General features: G+C 44.3%; 2 protein-coding genes across 6 annotated transcripts in view; both read right to left on the bottom strand.

Annotated features, from left to right (window-relative positions):
• kif15 (kinesin family member 15) overlaps positions 1–14,115 on the bottom strand; it is an 89,950-nt gene extending 75,835 nt beyond the window's left edge. The window contains exons 1-3 of one of the 3 annotated variants that reach the window (XM_055864980.1): positions 13,731–14,115; positions 12,470–12,497; positions 6,796–6,891 (exon numbers count right to left, since the gene is read on the bottom strand). In XM_055864980.1, coding sequence (XP_055720955.1) covers positions 6,796–6,880 — 85 coding nt within the window. In that variant the 5' untranslated portion in view covers positions 6,881–6,891; positions 12,470–12,497; positions 13,731–14,115. Of the gene's footprint in view, positions 1–6,795; positions 6,892–12,469 lie in introns of all 3 variants that reach the window. The other 2 variants (XM_055864977.1, XM_055864978.1) reach the window with 2 other exon arrangements.
• A 765-nt stretch (positions 14,116–14,880) lies between these two features.
• LOC129812955 (lateral signaling target protein 2 homolog) overlaps positions 14,881–17,384 on the bottom strand; it is an 81,001-nt gene continuing 78,497 nt past the window's right edge. For all 3 annotated transcript variants that reach the window (XM_055864975.1, XM_055864974.1, XM_055864976.1), the window contains one exon: positions 14,881–17,307. In XM_055864975.1, coding sequence (XP_055720950.1) covers positions 17,176–17,307 — 132 coding nt within the window. In that variant the 3' untranslated portion in view covers positions 14,881–17,175. The remainder of the gene's footprint in view (positions 17,308–17,384) is intronic.

Here is a 17,384-nt window from a genome sequence, read left to right as displayed (position 1 = left end):
ATGTTTACATATCTTGCATTACTCATCTCATATGTATATACTGTATTCTATACTATTCTACTGTATCTTAGTCCATTCCACTCTGACATCACTCGTCCATATATGTATATAGTCTTCATTCCTACTTAGATTTGTGTGTATTGGGTATATGTTGTGTAATTTGTTAGATATTACTATTACCGCAATAACATCTGCTAATCATGTGTATGTGACCAATAAAATTGGATTTGATTTGAGACCCACTCCAATTCGCATACAGCCCCAACAGATCCACGGATGATGCAATCTCTACTGCACTCCACACTGCCCTTTCCCACCTGGACAAAAGGAACACCTACGTGAGAATGATGTTCATTGGCTACAGCTCAGCATTCAACACAATAGTGGCCTCAAAGCTTATCACCAAGCTATGGACCCTGGGACTAAACACCTCCCTCTGCAACTGGATCCTGGACTTCCTGACGGGCCACTCATAGGTGGTAAGGGTTGACAACAACACATCTGCCACACTGATCCTCAACATGGGGGCCCCTCAGGGGTGCGTGCTTATTCCCCTCCTGTATTCCCTGTTCATCCACGACTGTGTGGCCAAGCATACCCCCATTCTCATCGACTGGGCTGTAGTGGAGTAGGATGAAAGCTTCAAGTTCCTTGTTGTCCACATCACCAACCAATTATTATGGTCCAAACACACCAAGACAGTCGTGAAGAGGGAACAACAATGCCTATTCCTCCGCAGGAGATTGAAAAGATTTGGTATGGGTCCTCAGATCCTCAAAAATGTCTACAGCTGCACCATCGAGGGCATCCTGACTGGTTGGATCACTGCCTGGTATGGCAACAGCTCAGCCTCCGACCGCAAGGCGCTAAAGAGTGTACTGCTTATGGCCCTGTACATCACTAGGGCCAAGCTACCTGCCATCCAGGACCTCTATAGCAGGCAGTGTTAGAGGAAGGCCCTAAAAATTGCCAAAGACCCCAGCCACCCTAGTCATAGACTGTTTTCTCTGCTACCGCACGGCAAGTGATACCGGAGAGCCAAGTCTAGGTCCAAAAGGCTTCTTAACAGCTTCTACCCCCAAGCCATAAGACTGCTGAACAGCTTATCAAATGGCTACCCAAACTATTTGCATTGACCCCCCCCCCCCCCCCCCCCCCCCCCCTTTTTTATGCTGCTACTCACTGTTTATTATCTATGCATAGTCACTTTACCCCTACCGACATGTATATTACCTCAATTACCTTGACTAACCTGTACCCCTGCACATTGACTCGGTACCGATACCCCCTGTATATAGCCTCGTTATTGTTATTTTATTGTAACTTTTTTTTTTACTTTAGTTTATTTAATAAATATTTTCTTAACTCTTATTTTTCTTAAAACTGCATTGTTGGTTGTATTCGGCGCATGTTAGAAATTTCATTTGATTAACTCTGTCAAGATTATGGTCCACTAAAGTAAACACAATTGACCTCCATTATGGCTGCTTATCACAATTTCCCTCATCACCACTGACAGCTCTTTCCATTCTCTCCTCTCTGTGGGGTGAAGTCTGACACCTTCCTCTTCCAGGTCCATTCCTAGACTTCCTCTCCCTTCCATAGATTTGCCAGGGGCAGCAGTGTGTGGTGGTGGTAATGATAGATGCAGCTGTATTTGTTAATTGTAGACGCAGTAGTTGCAGTGGTAGTAGTAGTGGTATGATGTAGTACAGGGTTCACCAACTGGAGGCCTGCGGGTGGTTTTATTTGGCCCCCCAAGTTTTCTGAACAAAAAAATTAACAAAAAAATTACATATATACATACACTGCTCAAAAAAATAAAGGGAACACTTAAACAACACAATGTAACTCCAAGTCAATCACACTTTTGTGAAATCAAACTGTCCACCTAGGAAGCAACACTGATTGACAATAAATTTCACATGCTGTTGTGCAAATGGAATAGACAAAAGGTGGAAATTATAGGCAATTAGTAAGACACCCCCAATAAAGGAATGGTTCTGCAGGTGGTGACCACAGACCACTTCTCAGTTCCTATGCTTCCTGGCTGATGTTTTGGTCACTTTTGAATGCTGGCGGTGCTTTCACTCTAGTGGTAGCATGAGACGGAGTCTACAACCCACACAAGTGGCTCAGGTAGTGCAGTTCATCCAGGATGGCACATCAATGCGAGCTGTGGCAAAAAGGTTTGCTGTGTCTGTCAGCATAGTGTCCAGAGCATGGAGGCACTACCAGGAGACAGGCCAGTACATCAGGAGACGTGGAGGAGGCCGTAGGAGGGCAACAACCCAGCAGCAGGACCGCTACCTCTGCCTTTGTTTAAGGAGGTGCACTGCCAGAGCCCTGCAAAATGACCTCCAGCAGGCCACAAATTTAGAAACCCTAGAAGTATGAGTTACCAGCAGTGGTGTAAAGTACTTAATTAAGTAAAAATACTTTAAAGTACTACTTTTAATTGTTTTAATATAACCTTTATTTAACTAAGCAAGTTAGTTAAGACCAAATTCTTATTTACAATGACGGCCTACCCCGGCCAAACCTGGACGACGCTGGGTCAATTGTGCGCCGCCCTATGGGACTCCCAATCACGCCCGGATGTGATACAGCCTGTGATACTTAAGTAGTTTATTTTGGTATATGTACTTTGCTACTTATATTTTTGACAACTTTTACTTTTACTTCACTACATTCCTAAAGAAAGTCATGTACTTTTTACTCCATACATTTTCCCTTACACCCAAAAGTACCCGTTACATTTTGAATGCTTAGCAGGACAGAAAATGGTCCAATTCACACACTTATCAAGAGAACATCCCTGGTCATCCCTACTGCCTCTGATCTGGCGGACTCACTAAACACAAATGCTACATTTCTAAATGGTGTCTGAGTGTTGGCATGTGCCCATGGCTATCCGTAAATTTAAAAAACTAGAAAATTGTGCTGTCTGATTCGCTTAATATAAGGATTTTTTATTATTCGTACTTTTACTTTTACTTGAGTCATTTTATATTAAGGTATCTTTACTTTTACTCAAGTATGACAATTGGGTACTTTTTCCACCACTGGTTACCAGCTACAGCAACACTTATTCCCTCTCCAAAAGTTCCACCACTAATAGTTACTACTACATCAACTAGATTCAGCTGCGAGACAATATTTTGTTGAGCGGATGGTCGGGGGACCGGAACATAATTACAAATCATTTGTAGACTGTTAATTGACCGCAAGAAGCTCAAACAGATAAAATGTTTGACTGAAACATAATAATTTCAAACCTTGGTTACATTTGTATACGATCACGTGTCTCTTTATTATGCATGGAAATACTTGGGAGCAGATTTTTTTTATTGAAATCACTAGGAACTGATATCCTGGTGTTTTTACAGTATTTTATGTCCGACATTGAAAATGGCAAAAAAATACTTATATACAGTACGTATACAGACACACTTATACACGAAACCCTGAGCGTAGCTCCCTCTCGTAACTCCTTCTCACGCACCTCTAAATCGCAGCCCCTCAGTAAAACGAGTCCCTGGTTTTCAGTACACTCTAATAGACTGCAAATAAACTTAGTCTACAGGGATGAAGAGTGTTTAAAATTAATTAGTGCTGCTATGTCCGACTGGGGGGACCACTGCATGTAATAATCCGCCCATTGTTCTCTGCAAATAGACCCAGTCCCAGACTCAGTAAATAGGGGCTATTGGGGAGCTGAGTGAGGGAGGGTGGGAGTAAAGGTCAGCCTTGTTTTAATGACAGCACATTAACTTAGTTCACTTCCTCTGGCTGTACACTGGTAATAAATGGGAGGAAATGCAGAGAGAGGGTCTGGAGAGAGGGTCTCTCTTCTCTCTCTCTCTCTCTCTCTCTCTCTCTCACACTCTCTCTCTCTCTTTCTCTCACTCTCTCCTTGGTCCACTCTCCCTCTGTTTCTCCAGCTGGGCTCATGTGCCAGAACACCACTGTGTCATTACCTTCTTACTACTTGGGCCATATTTACAAAAAATAAGAGGACTTTGGGGTATTTGGTTACTGGGAAACTAGCCTCATTATGTTTAAAGGAAATGGAAAACTGACTGAGAGCCAAATGGCCTTGTGATTTTAAAGGCCCTTGGCATACAATTTATCCAATAGTACTTTCTTGTTATAAAACCATGATGTAACTCTCCTATAAAATGTATATTTTCCAAAAGAGTTGCAGAGCAGTTTGTATGCTCTAAATTTATTCAGATGGCTCAGGAGGTATAGATGAGTAAACATTTGTCTGATGTTAAAAACTCTCATGTCAAGCTAATATGCTACTTGTGACATGTTGATACAGTATACTCTTCTGCATCAAAAATCACTGGCTTCGCCTACAAACAAAGTACACAATTTGTATAGATGTCACTGCAATTCTGTTTCCGATAAGAGCCATGTGATAATTCCTGTGTGTGTGTGTGTGTGTGTGTGTGTGTGTGTGTGTGTGTGTGTGTGTGTGTGTGTGTGTGTGTGTGTGTGTGTGTGTGTGTGTGTGTGTGTGTGTGAGAGAGAGAGAGAGAGAGACAGAGAGAGAGAGAGAGAGAGAGAGACAGAGAGAGAGAGGGAATGCTGGTAAGTACTAGGGACACCTTGTATTCTCTCATTGTCACCGAGCAGGCCTGCAGAACACACAGCAGGTCCATATGTCCCGGCTGCTGCATTCCACAGTTACTATACCACATGGGTCCCCAGTCCTGTCACCACATTAGAAGCTCTGCTGGGACGCATCACTGAGCACCTCCTACAGCTGCTCGGGGGAACACAAGGGGAGGGGTTGGGGGGTGTCTTAGGTTTGCCTGGCGTAGTGGGATAAATGATCAGATAATGTATGGTGAGGTGACTGACAGCAGCAAGCTCATTATCATTCTGTGTCCTTTAAGTTGGATTTAGCAAAGGTTTAAATGCTTATATAATACCTAATCAAACCGCTCAAACCGTTTTACAGCCAGGACACTCTCTATCTACAAAACCATGTCTCCAATCAAAACCATTTATTTCATAGGATATCAAACAGTGAAGTTGTTACACTTGGATCACATTGTGTCATAACTGGGAGCTTGTGGTCACATCATTCTCTCAAAGGGATTGTCCAGTCCACTTTCCAATCAACTTCTGGAGACTTAATTTCCCCCTGCAGTGCAGTATGCTTGACAATTAAAATAATCCTATATAAATCCAATAGATTATTTCATTAAATTGACTAAATTATTTCATGTAATTAACTAAAATATACACGGATTATACCAAACACTAGGAACACCTTCCTAATATTTAGTTGCGCTCCCCTCCCCTTTTCCCTCAGGCAGCCTCAATTCGTCGAGCATGGACTCTACAAGGTATCGAAAGGGTTCTACAGGGATGCTGGCACATGTTGACTCCAATGCTTCCCACAGTTGTGTCAAGTTGGCTGGATGTCCTTTGGGTGGTGGACCATTCTTGATACACACGGCAAACTGTTGAGCATGAAAAACCCAACAACGTTTCAGTTCTTGAAACAAACCGTTGCGCCTGGGACCTACTACCATACTACCATCTGGGACCTACTACCTACTACCTACTACCATCCCCCATTGATTTTATCCTTTCTCTGACATCTGTAAATCTGTAAACAGACATAATTGCCTGTCTAATCTTATTTAGCCTCCACGTCTTGTTCACTTTCACTTTAGCCGCATCGCGAAGGCTCGTCTGTCCTGCTGTGAATAAGGCATTGTCTGTAATCCCAGATGTAATCTGCCCCCCTCGAAACCAGCAGTGGCCCGCACCTGCCCTGTATTGCATTGCCCTGATAGCCACATGCAGGTTCTACTTCCATTTGCTGCCATACTGAGTTTGAGAATAAGGAGAGAGGCATAGAACAGGATGTCTGGTTTACCACTTCAAGAGGCTGGAGAACACACTAAAAGTCTATGTGAACGCTTCAAAGCGCTCTAATTGAAAATGTGATTTATTTTCTTTGACTTTCAAACTCTACTGAACTGTTCTGGACATTGTCAGCTGTTGATGACAGGTGAAACTGTGGAAACCGTACACATAATTATACAATGCATTCTGCATTTGTCTAACAATTTCAATCAATGCAGACAGTTGTCCGGGAAAAATCCGGGAACTTTCAATAACTTTCCTGGTTTTCCCGAAATCCTGGTTGGAGGGTTCTGGATTTCCGGCTTATTCCTCCCTGATTGCAGGAATCACACACAAACAGACACAAACAGACACACAGACACACAAACACAGACATGATGCTGAGACAGTCCGATCCCTGGGACAACCCTGGGAGAGCTGGACTGATTTGTGTTCTTTCACCCGGGGAAGCTGATGGATGTGTATGTTTGGTTTAGCAGTGGTGTATGCACACACAGTCACACACACATACTGTATGGCCATGACTGAAGAGATCCCACACTGAAGGGGGGAGTTGGGTTGGTTTTCTCGCTACTTCCCCACTGTTGATTTTGGGTTCTGTTTAGAGTTTTTGTTCTACTTTTTCCCTCTCTTACTTCTTAGTGTAAAGAAGTTAGAGCCAACTGAGCTTTTCTCCGTCTAAACAAAAAGCCACAGCAGTCAAACTAACTTAGACTAACCAATTTATCTACTAATATTTCACTAAAATGATTGGACCCTACTGTGTAGGCAAGAAAGAAAGAAAGAAAGAAAGAAAGAAAGAAATAAAGAAAGAAAAAAAGAAAGGCAGAAAGAAAAGAAAGGCAGAAAGAAATGTAGTAAAGTTAAGAAAAATAAAATAAATATCCCAAAGATGTTACTCACCCCTTGCACAGTCAGACAACAGAATGGCCAAAAAGATGAGCAACATGACCTTGACGACTCCCATTCTGACTGAAGACAACTTCATGTTCCCCAAATCTAAAAGACATACAGTCAAAAAATATAAAAACACTCAGGCCTTCCAGATTGTATTAGTGCACACAGCAGAACTCACATCCATCCCCAGGGAAAGCAGTTTGCCCTGTTAGATGATATGGACAATATATATGCTCCAACCAGTCCGACACAGTTATGTGTCATGGCTTTTGTTTTTGCCATAATGGAACTGTAATGCATGGGGACTTCTCTTATAAATGAAAATGCATAGTGCAGTTATGCACATTTTTTTAAACCATGTGATTGATTGACACAATAACATATGTACCCTTTGTGTTAGTATATTTATCTATATTCAATATATACAGTGCTTTGAGAAAGTATTCACACCCCCTGACTTTTTCTACATTTTGCTGTGTTACAGCCTGAATTTAAAATGGATTAAATTGAGATTTTGTGTATCTAGCCTACACACAAGACCCTGCTTTACATCCCCTGCTATATTGTGGATCGAGAGTTACCTGTCTAACAGAACACGGTGGGTGTTCTTTAATGGAAGCCTCTCCAAAATAATCCAGATAGAGTCAGGCATGCCCCAGGGCAACTGTCTAGGTCCCTTACTTTTTTAATTGGCCCAGAACAGAGCAGCACGGCTGGCCCTTAAATGTACACGGACACCTAACATCAATAATATGCATGTCAATCTCTCCAGGTTCAAAGTAAAGGAGAGATGGACTTCATCGCTATTTGTATTTGTGAGAGGTGTTGACACGTTGAAAGCACCAAGGTGTCTGTTTAAACTACTAGCACACAGCTCAGACCACCTTGTATACGTCACAAGACATGCCACCAGAGGTCTCTTCACAGTCCCGAACAGACTATGGGAGGTTCACAGTACTATATAGAGCCATGACTACATGGAACTCTAATTCCACATCAAGTAACTCATGCAAGCAGTAAAATCAGATAAAAAAAACAGATAAAAATGGAACATCGGGGTCTGTGAAGAGACACACACATACACATGTACTTTGTGTTGTAGATATGTGATAGTAGCGTAATGGCCCGAAATCTGTTGTGAAATGTATTGTAATATTTAAAAAATTGTATAACTAATTTTGCTGGACCACAGGAAGAGTAGCTGCTGCCGTGGCTCAGGGATTTCACCATGAGGCCAATGGTAACTTTAAAACAATTACAAATTTTAACAGATGTGATAGACTGTATATATAACACTGTATATAGACTTTCTTTTTTCTACTGTGTTATTGGCTTGTTTATTGTTTACTCCATGTGTAACTCTGTGTTGTTGTCTGTGTCACACTGCTTTGCTTTATCTTGGCCAGGTCGCAGTTGTAAATGAGAACTTGTCCTGAACTAGCTTACCTGGTTAAATAAAGGTGAAATAAAATAAATAAAATAAATAAATAGGGGATATCTGAGGATGGATCAACAACATTGAAGTTACTCCACAATACTAACCTAAATGACAGACTGAAAAGGAAACATGTACTGTCACGCCCTGACCGTAGATTGCTTTGTATGTATCTATTTTTAGTTTGGTCAGGGTGTGATGTGGGTGGGTATTCTATGTCTGGGTATTCTATGTTGTAGGTCTAGGTTTTCTGTTTCTGTGTGTTTGGCCTGGTGTGGTTCCCAATCAGAGGCAGATGTCTATCGTTGTCTCTGATTGGGAGCCATATTTAGGTAGCCTGTTTTCCCACTTTTGTTTGTGGGTGGTTGTTTCCTGTTAGGTGTTTTGTTTCACCTTTCAGGACTGTGTCACGCCCTGGTCTTAGCATTCTTTGTTTTTACTTTATGTTTTTTAGTTAGGTCAGGGTGTGACATGGTATGTGTTTTGTAGTGTCTAGGGGTGTTGTATGTGTATGGGGCAGAGTAGAGTATAGTTGTCTAGTTATGTCTATGGCTGCCTGGATTGGTTCTCAATCAGAGACAGCTGTCATTCATTGTCTCTGATTGGGAGCCATATTTAAGGCAGCCATAGGCAGTAGGCTTTTGTGGGTAGTTGTCTATGTTGTACGTTTGTAGCTTGTGTTTGCACTTACGTCTTTAGCTTCACGATCGTTTGTTGTTTTGTTTTGTTTTGTAATAGTGTTCGTTGCGTGTTTTTCCCTTCTCTAAAATAAAAGAGATGTATTTTGCACACGCTGCGCCTTGGTCCTCTCTCTCACCCATAGACGATCGTGACAGAACTACCCACCAGAATCGGACCAAGCGGCGTGTCAAGCGGCAACAGGAGCAATACACACAGGATTTATGGCAAAGGGAGCAGGATCTGGGCTACACTACTTGGGAGGAGATCGACAGGTGGGCGATCGACCCAGGGCGAGTGCCGGAGCCTGCCTGGGATTCTCTGGCGCAGTGCGAGGAGGGATACCGGCGAATGGAGGCAGCACGAAGACGCGGTAGGAAGCCTGTGAGTCAGCCCCAAAAAATTATTGGGGGGGGGGGGGGGGTTAAAAGGGAGTGTGGCGAAGTCAGGTAGAAGACCTGCGCATACTCCCTGTACTTACCGTGGAGAGCGAGAGTACGGGCAGACACCGTGTTACGCAGTAGAGCGCATGGTGTCTCCTGTACGCGTGCATAGCCCGGTTCGGTACATTCCAGCTCCACGTATCGGCCGGGCTAGATTGAGCGTTGAGCCGGATGTCATGAAGCCGGCCCAACGCATCTGGCCACCAGTGCGTCTCCTCATGCCGGCTTACATGGCACCAGCCTTACGCATGGTGTCCCCGGTTCGCCTACATAGACCAGTGCGGGTTATTCCACCTCCCCGCACTGGTCGGGCGACGGGGAGTATACAACCAGGTAAGGTTGGGCAGGCTCAGTGCTCAAGAGAGCCAGTACGCCTGCACGGTCCGGTATTTCCGGCGCCATCTCCCCGCTCCAGCCCAGTACCACCAGTGCCTACACCACGCACCAGGCTTCCAGTGCATCTCCAGAGCCCTGTTCCTCCTCCACGCACTCTCCCTGTGGTGCGTGTATCCAGCCCAGTGCCTCCAGTTCCGGCACCACGCATCAAGCCTCCTGTGCGTCTCCAGAGCCCTGTACGCACTGTTACTTCTCCCCGTACTCGCCCTGATGTGCGTGCCCTCAGCCCGGTACCACCAGTGCCAGTACCACGCACCAGGCCTATAGTACGCCTTGAGAGTCCAGTGTGCCCTGTTGCTGCTCCCCGCACTAGCCTGAAGGTGCGTGTCTTTAGCCCGGTACCTCCAGTTCCGGTACCACGCACCAGGCCTACAGTGCGTCTCAGCCGGCCAGAGTCTGCCGTCTGCCCAGCGGCGCCTGTACTGCCCGTCTGCCCAACGGCGCCTGAACTGCCCGTCTGCCCAACGGCGCCTGAACTGTCCGTAAACCAAGCGCCGCATGAACTGCCCGTCTGTACTGAGCTTTCAAAGCCGCCCGTCTGTACTGAGCCTGCAAAGCCGCCCGTCTGCCATGAGCCTTCAGAGCCGTCCGCCAGACAGGAGCCGCTAGAGCCTTCCGCCAGACAGGAGCCGCTAGAGCCTTCCGCCAGACAGGAGCAGCCAGAGCCTTCCGCCAGACAGGAGCAGCCAGAGCCTTCCGCCAGACAGGAGCAGCCAGAGCCTTCCGCCAGACAGGAGCAGCCAGAGCCTTCCGCCAGACAGGATCAGCCAGAGCCTTCCGCCAGACAGGATCAGCCAGAGCCTTCCGCCAGACAGGATCTGCCAGAGCCGTCAGCCAGCCATGACCAGCCAGAGCCGTCAGCGAGCCATGACCAGCCAGAGCCGTCAGCGAACCATGACCAGCCAGAGCCGTCAGCGAGCCATGACCAGCCAGAGCCGTCATCGAGCTATGACCAGCCAGAGCCGTCAGCGAGCCATGACCAGCCAGAGCCGTCAACCAGCCATGACCAGCCAAAGCCGTCATCCAGCCATGAGCCGTCATCCAGCCAGGATCCGCCAGAGCCAGCCAGCCAGGATCCGCCAGAGCCAGCCAGCCAGGATCCGCCAGAGCCAGCCAGCCAGGATCCGCCAGCCAGTCCAGTGCTGCCCCTCAGTCCGGAGCTGCCCCTCAGTCCGGAGCTGCCCCTCAGTTCGGAGCTGCCCATCAGTCCGGAGTTGCCCCTCATTCCGGTGTTGCCCCTTAGTCCGGTGCTGCCCCTTAGTCCGGTGGGGTTCATTTGGAGGGTGGCCATTTGGAGGAGGCTACCAAAGCGGGTATTGACAATGGTGGAGTGGGGGCCACGTCCCGCACCCGAGCCGCCGCCATGATGGGGCCCACCCCGTACCCTCCCCTTTTTCAGGTTGTGCGGTCGGAGTCCGCACCTTTGGGGGGGGGGGGGGGTGTACTGTCACGCCCTGGCCTTAGTATTCTTTGTTTTCTTTATGTTTTTTAGTTAGGTCAGGGTGTGACATGGGGAATGTATGTGTTTTGTAGTGTCTAAGGGTGTTGTATTTGTATGGGGCAGAGTAGAGTATAGTTGTCTAGTTATGTCTATGGCTGCCTGGATTGGTTCTCAATCAGAGACAGCTGTCATTCATTGTCTCTGATTGGGAGCCATATTTAAGGCAGCCATAGGCAGTAGGCTTTTGTGGGTAGTTGTCTATGTTGTACGTTTGTAGCTTGTGTTTGCACTTACGTCTTTAGCTTCACGATCGTTTGTTGTTTTGTTTTGTTTTGTAATAGTGTTCGTTGCGTGTTTTTCCCTTCTCTAAAATAAAAAAGATGTATTTTGCACACGCTGCGCCTTGGTCCTCTCTCTCACCCATAGACGATCGTGACAGAACTACCCACCAGAATCGGACCAAGCGGCGTGTCAAGCGGCAACAGGAGCAACCCTCTAGTCCGGAGCCTCCAGCGACACCCTCTAGTCCGGAGCCTCCAGCGACGCCCTCTAGTCCGGAGCCTCCAGCGACTCGGTCCAAGCGCCTCGGACCAAGCGGCGTGTCAAGCGGCAACAGGAGCAACCCTCTAGTCCGGAGCCTCCAGCGACGCCCTCTAGTCCGGAGCCTCCAGCGACGGGCTTCAGTCAGGAGCAGCCAGAGTCTCCCTCCTGTCCGGAGCAGCCAGAGTCTCCCTCCTGTACGGAGCAGCCAGAGTCTCCCTCCTGTCCGGGGCCCGCTGCGAGTGTCCCCGGTCCGGGGTCGGCGGTAAGGGTCCCCGCACCAGAGGCGCCACCTAAGTGGGCCAAGACTAAGGTGGAGCGGGGTCTACGTCCCGTACCAAAGCCGCCACGTGGTGAAATGCCCACCCAGACCCTCCCCTATTGGTTCAGGTTCAGGAGTCCGCACCTTTGGGGGGGGGGGGGTACTGTCACGCCCTGACTGTAGATTGCTTTATATGTTTCTATTTCAGGGTGTGATGTGGGTGGGTATTCTATGTCTGGGTATTCTATGTTGTAGGTCTAGGTTTTCTGTTTCTGTGTGTTTGGTCTGGTGTGGTTCCCAATCAGAGGCAGCTGTCTATCGTTGTCTCTGATTGGGAGCCATATTTAGGTACCCTGTTTTCCCACTTTTGTTTGTGGGTGGTTGTTTCCTGTTTAGTGTTTTGTTTCACCTTTCAGGACTGTTCGTTTGTCGTTTTTGTTGTTTGTCAAGTGTTTCGTATTTTATTAAAAAATATGACCACTTACCACGCTGCACCTTGGTCCTCCTCTCCTTCTCCAGACGGCAAGCGTTACATGTACAGAATAAAAAATATTCCAAAACATTCATCTTGTTTGCAATAAGGTACTAAAGTAAAACTGCAAAAAATTTGTCAAAGAAATGTACTTTATGCCCTGAATACAAAGCATTATGTTTGTGGCAAATCCAACACAACACATCACTGAGTACCACTCTTCATATTATCAAGCATGGTGGTGGCTGAATCATGTTATTGGTATGCTTGTCATCGGCATTGACTAGGGACTTTTGTTTAAGGATAAAACGAAACGGAATAGTGCTAAGCACAGGCAAAACCCTAGAGGAAAACCTGGTTCAGTCTGCTTTCCAAACAGACATTGGGAGACAAATTCCCCTTTCAGCATGGCAATAACTTAACATACAAGGCCAAATAGACACTGGAGTTGCTTACCAAGACGACATTGAATGTTGAAAATCTATGGCAAGACTTGAAAATGGCTGTCTAGCAATGATTAACAACGAACTTGACAGAGCTTGAATATTTTTTTAAAGAATAATGTGCACATTTTTGTACAATCCAGGTGTGCAAAGCTCTTAGAGATTTGCCCAGAAAAACTAACCGCTGTAATTGCTGCCAAAGGTGATTTTAACATGTATTGACTTAAGGGTGTGAATACTTACATAAATGAGATAGCTCTGTATTTCATTTTCAATAAATTAGCTAAAATGTCAACAACCAAAAAATGGTCACTTTGTCATTATGGGGTATTGTGTGTAGATGGGTGAGAGAGAAAAATCTATTTAACCCATTTTGAACTCAGGCTGGAGAAACAAAATGTGGAATAAGTCAAGGGGTAGGAATACTTTCTGAAGGCTCTGTATCTGTGGTCAATATGGCGCACACTCATTAAAGTTATGCTGCCCTCATAGACTGCCCCTTATGTTTAAAAAAATACTACAAGTAAAAATGAATATTTCTTATCTGAAACACTGTATTATATTGTATAATTGTCACCATTTGCATTCATTAATTACTGTATATAAAATTTTACCATATCTAAAAATTACACATCATGGCAAATTAATTGAATAGTAATTATATCCATATAACTATATAGGTAAGCAACCAATAGATAACAGCCAATCATGTCTTTTATAGTAAATTAAATAAATAATATTTCTATGAACTATTGCCAACCATTTAATCGTGTGAAAAAGGTCATATGCCCTGTATATTTTGCACAACAATGTTTTTTATTAATGACATACCTGAAGTTTCCAGTGAATGAAGTCAACCTCGTATCAGCCTCTTTATAGAACACGTGTTACCCATTCTCATAGAAGTCCTCGCAGTCTCCATTTATTTATTGACAGTGGCCGATTTCATCGAAGCTTTCTTACCACCACTATAATTAATGATCGCTCCATGACTGTATATCCATTCAGCATAGATCGGCTATTTGGAAAAACTGTAAATCAGACAAAGCATACAATCAAATGCGTACATTTATCACACATGGGTATCCATTAAAATGCTGAATTAACTTCTCGACAAACTGGAAATGTTAGATCGTTTTAAATCTGTATCCAATCTGTATTTACAGTAGACTCTACTTCATCGACTACGAGATTTAGCAGTGCAGAGAGCTGTCTAATCCCAGCTCTCAATTTTGGACCAATCACATATAAGGACTGGGTAACTATCAAAATTAACTCTTTATTTCTCACTATCACGATCCAATAGCCCCTACACGAGTCAAATATGTAATTGTATATGCCTCAATTTAAAGTTGTCAAAATAATCCACAGTAATTTAAAACAATTGCAGTGGCTGACAATCAGGGGTTGGGGTGAACGTCACCCCTGTAACAGATCTAGGATAAGGTTTCCCTCCCTAATTCCTGACCTTGACCATTCGGAGGAAAAATACAACACTGACCTCAGATCAGCATTGAGGCAATTTTCTCCTAACGCCAGAAGAACAGAACAGAGTAGACTTTCAGCAACGCCCACAACATCAATTTATTAAAATGAATTATGAAAAGGAAACATTTGAATTGTTAGGGGTGAGTTGTGTTAATGTATGGATAACATACTGAAGAAACCTTGTTTCGACCCCAGGAAGTAAGGATCCTAATAAATACTAAACAACTGCATACTATCAGTCAGATATCAGCCAATTAGGGATCAAATGAATAGGTGCTGCCACCCAGTGGGACTGGGATGCATCTGCCATCAGAACGTCACAAGAGGCATGTTCCAATGACATGAAATCCTTTTGGATCATGTTGTGCTTGAAGGTGTCTACACTCAAGTGCCAAGACCGGATGTATCAATGACGAGTTGACAAATGTCACACCTGCCTGAGAGAATAACAATGACATGTATAGTAGTACAAGACAGAAATGACGATAAACACTTATTCAAAGAGGAAGTCATTTAATTTTCATGACATTTAAATCATATTATTTCATTTTCCCAATGTTCCACATAGCTCTTACTATTGAAATGTAGCTAACCTTTACAAAATAAGAACAAGCTCTGACGTAATAGGATGTCCAGTCATTGAATTACTGCATCATTCCTTTATACAGAAAAACGAGTAATAGATTTATACATTTACATAATTTCCTTCTGTTCTTTATAAAAATTAAAATGACAATCTCTTAAAATGTTCTATAATTTCCTCAGTAAAAATAAAACTCGTAGAAGTAGTGAGTGGTCTAGACAAGATGGAGCCTGAGAATTAGCTTATAAAACAGCGCAGATTTGATATAACTGGTGCGGCCTTGAAGTGTAAAAAGCCATGGTTGTTTGAGACAGTTATGTCAGATTGGCCATTCCTCTATCCACATCCACTCCAACTCATTCTCCATTGTAACCCAGATGGCGAAGCGTTCCCTCTGCATCAGAGATGACTAGAGGAGGGAGCAGGAATATGATGATGTAACAGTAGAGGAAGTGGTTATCAACTGGGAACAGTACCACATTATGCACAGAGGTATGGAGACGATGTATATAACCAGGTTAGGATGTAACAAAACATGTTTAACAACTTAATGGTATAAGACTATATTTGTAACATATTCTAACTGATTTTACTACAGATCACATATGTTTCTGCAACAGCAGCTGGTATGTAACCAAGATAATGAGAATGTACACCAATGACCTTCTTGGTGTAGTAGGAGAGTTGTGTCTCTGTTCTAGTGACACCTGTCTAGATAAGTGTGCTATCAGTGCTACTTGACCATTGTTCACCTAACACAAGCTCTAACCAATAGTGCAAAAAAGGTAAGTAAGCATTTCACTGTAAGGTCTACACCTGTTGTATTCGGCGCACGTGACAAATAAACTTTGATTTGATTTGATCAATGCCACCACTGGGAGTTAAAATATTACTTAAGATAAATGTGCTTTGCAACAATATACACAGAAGGGAAAAAAACAACATTGCGGCCTTAACCAACTGATGGGAGACAAGCCTCATGAACCTCTAACTAGTATGTGATATGCACTCCATGATTCTAACAATCACAGATAATCTTGGTGCTGATGATGTGTGGTAGGAGGTTACAGTCTCTCTCCACTAGAGGGCATCCAATGCCTGAGAGAGTGACTGATGTGACCACATCAATCTCAAGAGGTCGAGGAGTTACACAGGTTAAGGTTGGGGTGAGTAGGGAACAAGATAAATCATTAAAAACATGACATGTTATGACTGAAAGAGCAATGGCCACTGCCCACATTGTTATTAAAAGGCCAGACAACTTAAGTGTTCTTTGAGACACTGTAGCTAAAATCAAAATCCCATGTCTTTAAACGATATAACACATTCATTGCCGTTTAAAGCACTGCTGAAAACTCCACACATTTCCGTGGGAGGAATCTATACCTAAACCATTCTAGGAGTAAATCTCTTATTTTTTTGCTTCGCTGATAGGTAGCCTGGTGAGGATTGCTTTCCCCTCCTCATCATTACAGCATCAGGAATTACATGACAAACTAAAATTAAAACCTTTAGAGCCATTTTGGCCAAACAAACGAGATCAGTGGTGCGGAGATTATTATCACTATCAACATAATTATCCTTAATTTACATGTTTATTATGACTTACATTCTTTAAATGAACATCGGAGCCCTGAGAGAGCTCTGGCACAAGTGTGGGAAGCCCACTAAAGCATAGGACAGGATGTCAGAAGGCCTTTTTTATACACAAGCAATAAAACAAAAATGTTCCAAAGGCTTTCTCTCTCTTTTCAGCTTCAAACAGCCCCAGAAGCTGTTCCTAAAGCACTGGACCTGTCCAGAGTAGCCTTGCAACATGCCAGTACAAAACCCTATTTCCAGTCGGTTGTTTTCTTTCTTCTTCCTCTGCCTCCACAGACAGGCATCAGTGAGTCAGAGAAGGAGGACAGCATAGCATCAGGCGCCGTAGGTCCCTTTCAGGCAGCAGTAGCATCTCAAAAATAACAGAAAGGGTATAATCATAGTTTATGTGCCTTCACATAAGACCTTATTTCATCTCTCTGCGCTCTCATCCATGTCCTCCTATTTCAAAGCCTTGCCTTGCCGTACAGTGTGATGAAGTTGATCGTTAAGGTCGCTCTGTGCAGTTGGGGATTTACTTTGAATATAGCCTCATATCCCCTGGATATGCTTCTGTAGAGGCAGGGGGCAGGGAGGTGGGGGAGTCTGTTGGTACAGCAGGGGTCAGATGCCAGTCTTGTCGCTGTAGAATGGTGTGACGTGGAACATGTAGCAGTGTGTACACACCCTAACGGACTTCACCTGGCCGTATCGCGGTAACGGGGCTGAGTGGGAGGAGCAGCGAGAGCAGAAGATCTGAAATGAGACGTAAAACAAACAAGGTATATTTGATTGTTTACCATTTATTTTACGTAGTACAATACTTAAAGAGA

Source organism: Salvelinus fontinalis, chromosome 16 (genome assembly GCF_029448725.1).
Source record: "Salvelinus fontinalis isolate EN_2023a chromosome 16, ASM2944872v1, whole genome shotgun sequence".
NCBI lineage: Eukaryota > Metazoa > Chordata > Actinopteri > Salmoniformes > Salmonidae > Salvelinus > Salvelinus fontinalis.
The sequence above is the reverse complement of the archived record's forward strand: the minus strand, read 5'-3'. Positions and strand labels throughout refer to the sequence as shown.